The 6347-nt window shown below is 28.9% G+C and overlaps 1 protein-coding gene across 4 annotated transcripts; it reads right to left on the minus strand.

Moving 5' to 3' along the window:
- Window positions 1-213: 213 nt before the first annotated feature.
- On the minus strand, window positions 214-6254 carry LOC114935796 (cGMP-dependent 3',5'-cyclic phosphodiesterase). 4 transcript variants are annotated; one of them, XM_029308696.2, is made up of 13 exons: window positions 6177-6254; window positions 5586-5847; window positions 4592-4708; window positions 3974-4221; window positions 3792-3901; window positions 3560-3699; window positions 3301-3487; window positions 3009-3190; window positions 2702-2886; window positions 1886-2150; window positions 1508-1795; window positions 1280-1425; window positions 214-1196 (listed from the first exon to the last, which is right to left on the minus strand). In XM_029308696.2, the coding sequence occupies exons 2-13, from the start codon at window positions 5685-5687 to the stop codon at window positions 965-967; spliced, it is 2202 nt and encodes a 733-aa protein (XP_029164529.1). In that variant the 5' UTR covers window positions 5688-5847; window positions 6177-6254; the 3' UTR covers window positions 214-964. The 4 variants fall into 4 exon arrangements, with proteins under 4 accessions (XP_029164529.1, XP_029164530.1, XP_029164528.1 ...); XM_029308697.2 differs by lacking the exon at window positions 6177-6254 and adding an exon at window positions 6074-6144; XM_029308695.2 differs by lacking the exon at window positions 6177-6254 and having other exon boundaries at window positions 5586-6067.
- Window positions 6255-6347: the final 93 nt, after the last annotated feature.

Consider the following 6347-nt stretch of genomic DNA (forward strand, 5'->3'; position numbering starts at 1 on the left):
TATAAAATAAAATGTATGTCCATAGTATAGATATCTGTGTTATAATCCACATGAAAATGACTATATAAAAAACATTACTATATATATAAACATGAAACGAAATCAATTTGCATTACAAAATTGATGCAAAGAATTTAAACTTTGAAATAATTTACACACTATTTATTCTAAATTTTTATATTGAAATATAAAGAATTAAGAAGTACTACAAAATAATTTTTAGAATTATATATTTATTAATTAATGCATAATTATAATTTATGATATATTCTTATACAAATAAATTTTGATTATTCATATGTACAGTTTTAGTATATAAACACACCATTGATTTTGATTTCACATCACATTTAAATTGTCACGTGCACGCATTATTAATGATATATCTTTGATATATATATATATAACAAATAAAAATGGAAGATAGTGAATAAATTGTAATTATACATATATATAAATTTTTTATAATAATTAACATGATATTATATATGCACTGATAAATATCTAGATACTGATAAATTATATCAGATAACCAACACTTTTTAAATTTATGTATTATTTCAATAATAACAATTATTTCACAATAATATGCAATATGTGTGTAACACAATTAAAATTGGCAGTGCATAATATACATTTAATGATTGCTTGGTTTTCTCTCTTAGCTTGAATTATTTAAATATATATCTGAATTATCCAAATAGAAATTTATCTAATTAGCTGATTGCTTTTACAATCACATTTTGATTTTTAATTGCTTAAATTTTGGATATTATATTCTCTAAAAAAAACTATACCAATCTGTAAAATTGGTTTTATATAGTATAAAATGCAAAAAATCTCTATTAAAGAATATTATGAATGAAACATTTGTTATCATTCTGTTCTAAAATTCTTGCATGTAAAATTTCAAGTAGAATATCATTAAAACTTGGTTCTTTTTCTCAAATATTTATTTTATGCGTCACTCTTTGCTTCCTCTGCATTCGTCAGAATTTTCCATAGAACAATGACCTCCCTGAGCAAATATTTTCAGGACCTCGTCTTCAAAATTAGGATCAAGTAAAATATCTATTCCTTTTGTTCCACATGCGGAATATTTTTGAAACACTGTCTTAGCTATTTCCCATAATGAACGATTGTGTTCTAATGTATGGACCAGAGGCTGCGCCAATGGGAATAATAATGACAGATTACTAGAAGATGGAATAATATATAATGAACACAAAATATAATATATATAATATTGAAAAAAAAATATTGTGGAATATACACTTACGTAAAGAGAGGAATAACTAGATTAGTGATAAATTGTATCTGGAGATCGGGGATAGATGCGCGTTCTCTGTCCATCATTTCTACAGGCGCATTTCCCATGCTTTTTTCTAAATCTCCTTGCGAAAAGAATTCATCAAATATCTGCTCCTGAAAAACCATTATAATATTTATTTATAGATTAGAGATCTGTGAAAAAGATTTCGCATATTGATTAACAAACAATATTTACTGCAGTTTTCTTTGAAACCTTCCAATCCTTGGTTTGATCGCTAAGATCACAACAAGTCATAAGCATTTCGAGTAACAACTTTTGTTGTTTTGCATCATCTTTGTTATATTTATTGCATATCATTTGCTCCTGCTTGTTTACGCTGCGAAAATGAGAAGCTAAATCAGTTGCAAGTATATTGCTCCTCAACAAATCCAAGGCTTTGCTGTAGTCGTCACTATCCAAACTTCCAAATATATTGCAGCCTTCAGTGTTCAAAATACACATTGTTTGCGCAAGATGATGTCTCTATCAAAAAGAAAAAGAGGTAGGTCTATTTTTAATTTAAACTTTTAACTCAACATTATATATATATATATATACAATATCCTATTTTACCTCCATAACAGAACCTTCTGAGCTATAAAGACTTGCTAATACAGTGCCAGACAGAGTTTGAAATGAGTTATTAGTTCCTCTATGATCTATGTCATGACACAAGCATGATACAAAAAACACCAGAGCCTGTAGAGGTGTCATATAATTTTCCTCAATAAGCTGCATATTTTTTATCAATAGATATGCAAAATGTGCCACAGAAAATGCATGTGTCCAATTGTGATAAGGTGCATCCCTGTAGCCTTTCTTGACGTACAATATAAACCTAAGAGAAACGTTTTTTACCGAGTTATATTTTTTTTCAACAAATAAATTATATATTTTTGCATTTTTAATATAATAATTTTAAAACCACAATCTCCACTTGATTCCTCTCGACCAATAGAGCCAAACGCGATGTTATTGCGACAATTATGAAAGAAAAAAGGGATTCCCGATTCAGCCGACTTTCGGACCAATATTTTTCTCGCCTATTTCTTTACAGGGGATATTAAGAGAAGGAACAAGAGGATTTTTTGAGATCCCAACCATAGGATTCAAATTCCTTAGTTTCCAAATTTTCTTTCTTTCATAATTATCGCAATAACATCGCGTTTGGCTCTATTGGTCGAGAGAAATCAAGTGGAGATTGTGGTTTTAAAATTAAAAGAGCTGACTTAAAAAGTATTCTCATTATAATAATTTTATATATTATATGAAATTATATTAAATTATATATTATATAAAATTATATAGAATTTTTTATAATATATAAAATTATTTATATTATAATATAAATAATTTTATATAATAATATTATATATTTTATATCAATACCTTGCAAGTGTCGACATTTTAATTCTCCAATACTTAAGGAAAGATAAATCTGTGAACATTTTAATGGTATAGCAAGGCATATGTTTGTAAGGTACACTTCTAGGACTAAAGTGGAATTTATTAAAATCTTTAATATTGTGGTCATCTCCACAATTTAATAATGCTTGCACAGCAGATTCTTCCACCTAGAAATAAATTTTCTACTATAAATGCATAATATATTCTATGTATACAATATTCCTAGATATATTATCCTATACATCCTATAATATTCAAGTTTTAAATATATTATAATAAATCCTTTTACCTTCATGTGATACATCATTATCTCGTTGCTAAGCTTATTTCGAGCTTGAGCATCCTGCATCTTTTTATAAACAATACTATGCATTATTGATATGCCACAATAGATGCTAAATGCTGTCGCGATCTGTTCATCAAAAGCATCAAAATATAAACCATTTATTTTATTACACATTTGAGCCACTCCTGAAAAAAATATATGAACATCTCATATAATACTTATAATATTTTCGTACTTTTATTTAACATTTTTCTATTTTAATTTGTAACACTTTTACGCAACAAATTTAATTTACCAACAATGCCTTTCTCATCCTGTATTGGAAAGCACAAGATATTTCTGGTCTTAAATCCTGTTGCCTCATCAATACCACGATAAAAGAGAGGATGATTATAAGCGTCTCGGATATTGAGTAATTTACCAGTAGTTGCAACATGACCAGCTATACCTTGTCCAATAGGAATTCTCATTTCATTTACAGTCTAGAAAACAAATTATATTCATAACATATTGATATCTTCTTAAACATTGTGTATGAAACTGACTATGCCTACTTCGTTTGTGGAAATACCATCAAATACTTTTGCAACCAAATCCTGTTGATCGGGATCCAAAAGAAATAGAGAACATCTTTCTGCATTTGTTAATTTTCTGACTTCTGCCATAATCTCACGCAAGAGATCAGGGAAATCTCCTATAAATTTAAAATAAAAATTTAAAGTGATACAAAATATATAGCAGATTATTTAGAAAATTGATATATATTTAGGAAATTGATTATTATACCTAAATGTGTGAAGAGCTTCCTAGAAACAGCCAATAAATTTTGACATTGTTGTTTCACGCGAGTCTCTTCATAACAACGTAACGAACTAAGCAAATATCCGAGACAAAATCTGCAAAATTAAATTTTTAATTAAATATTTTTATTAACAATTGCAATGTATTATAAATTCTTTGTGCAATACCTAAAGCATTCTTGAACTATTTCTGTACAAGCATGTCTAGCTTCATCTCCATCCGCATAATCTACCAGGCACACAAGCAAAACTGTATAATGTTTAAAAGGATGTTGAATAGGAATTGTTAAAAGAGACTGTGATGTTGCATCTGTTATTCTATTAATATATCTCAACAACTCTTCATCAAGTTTTGCAACATTCAGAACTAATGATGTCTTATTTATCACAGCCTCATACAAAACGTTGTTTGGTATCTGTAAAACAAATTTTTTTCTCCTTCAAAAAATATATTATTAAAAATATTAATTTTAAAAATAACATAAAAGTTGTTTTGATATCAAAATATGAAATAATTTAAAAGAATATTTATTTTTACATTTCAATATTAAAATTGTAATAAAAAATTGATATATTATTTTATCAAAAATATATTCAATATATTTATAACGACTGACTGATGACTGGATGAACAATGAAATATGGCAATAATACATAAATTATTAATGGAAAGAAAATATTTTCCTCTCTCTTCAATATATTTCTATGATTGCTTGATTAAAATTATTTTAATATTCAATATCCTTTAATTTTGTAGAAATTATTTTTCGCAGAACAGAAACTTACAAGAAATCTCAATTCCCTGTCCAGAATTTCTTCGCCAATCACATGAATAACCATTTCTTCAGATTCCACCAGGATTGATATGAGAAAGACCAATTTCGCATTTGTTGCATTTTGCACCTAAAAGAAAATAAAATTTAAATTAATAAAAGATATCCATTGAAAAAAATTATTAACTTGATCTTTTAACTAAATTACTATTTTGTTATTAAATGAATATATTAATATTTAAGGGCTGATTTTCCTAACTTCTCGGTAAGTTTTATCTGACAGGTAGCATATTTTCGTCTCTTTTCATATAAGTTCTAAAAAAAGAGACAAAGATAAGCCCCTAAGGGCCGGTTGTTCGAACTCTTGATAAGTATTTTACCCGATAAGTAGCTTATCTTTGTCTCTTTTTTTAGAACTTATCTGAAAAGAGACGAAAATATGCTACTTACTATCAGGTAAAACTTATCGAGAAGTTGAAAAAATCGGCCCTAAGTCAAATACAAATTTTATTAGATTTAATACATTATATTGAATTTGAATATTTTTATATGTTCAATTAATAAAAAATTATATGGTTAAAAGGTTTAGTCTGTGGTCAAGTTAACAATTTTTTCAGTGTAGAAATAATTATAGAAAAAATTATGTAAAAATTATATTACAAATTCAATTGTAATATTAAAAAAAAAATGAGCCAATTCTGTCATATTTGACAGATCGTCTAGCAGACGACTAGGATCAAGTTAACAATTTCTTTTTCAGTGTAGAAATAATTATAGAAAAACTATGTAAAAATTATATTACAAATTTAATTGCATATATTGTAAAAAAATTAGCCAGTTCTGTCATATTTGACAGATCGTCTAGCAGACGACTAATCATTCATGAAACGTCACTATTGGTCGATCAGCGCGAAAATTCGTATCATGCCGATCATTCAAAGATCGCTCATCCTGACGCAAAATTACAACATACAAGACACGATTCTAAACATACAATACACACGTACGTATCTGTTTAGCCGTCGTTGAACCTCCGTGTATGGCAGATCGCAGAGTTCCTCGATCAGCGGGAGGATCCTGGCCGGATCGACGCTCGGGTTAATGCTCATCTCGAAGGATCGGATCAGCTGATCGTGTCCGCATTCGAAATCCTCCCGTGATCATTTCAAAAGGGAACACGACAGGCCGGAACGACGACGAAACGGTCTCAGGATGCTGATGATCTCGCCATGATCTTCCGCGTGAGTTAACATTAATCGATATCGGCTTCTGCGAAGTTAATTATTAAATATATATATGCACAGCTGATCGCGAATTTGACGCGTAACGTCACACTGCGTTTTTTTTTCGTAAAGCGGAGAGCACACACTCTTGCATAGGGCCGGTTGTTCCAACTCTTGGTAAGTTTTACCCGACAAATAGCATATCTTTGTATCTTTTTTTAGAATTTATCTGAAAAGAGATGATAATATGCTACCTATCAGGTAAAACTTACCGAGAAGTTGGAAAAATCGACCCATAAGCATATGCATAAGAAATTCGATTGGTTGAATTTCTTATGCATACGTTTATAGACCAATCAAGATTATTATGCTTACGCTTATGCGCCTATGCAAAAGTATGTGCTCCCCGTTTAACCCGCGTGTCTGTTATTTTGACAAACAGAAATCGCGCGCGCGATTAATCGGAAGAGATATTCATTCATTTATTTTTTTTTAGTTAAAAATAAATTTAGGTCTGTTCAAAAAAGCGAAGTTCCTTTTCTGATT

The sequence above is a fragment of the Nylanderia fulva genome, unplaced genomic scaffold (genome assembly GCF_048542155.1).
Source record: "Nylanderia fulva isolate GAGA-0341 unplaced genomic scaffold, ASM4854215v1 Scaffold37, whole genome shotgun sequence".
In the NCBI taxonomy this organism is placed as follows: domain Eukaryota; kingdom Metazoa; phylum Arthropoda; class Insecta; order Hymenoptera; family Formicidae; genus Nylanderia; species Nylanderia fulva.

Coding starts and splice junctions, on each gene's coding strand:
- LOC114935796 (XM_029308696.2), bottom strand. CDS start 5,687: ATGAGCATTAACCCGAGCGTCGATCCGGCCAGGATCCTCCCGCTGATC. Junction 2,887..3,008: donor TAATGATGTATCACATGAAG/GTAAAAGGATTT, acceptor ATTTATTTCTAG/GTGGAAGAATCTGCTGTGCA. Junction 1,197..1,279: donor CTAGTTATTCCTCTCTTTAC/GTAAGTGTATAT, acceptor TCCATCTTCTAG/TAATCTGTCATTATTATTCC.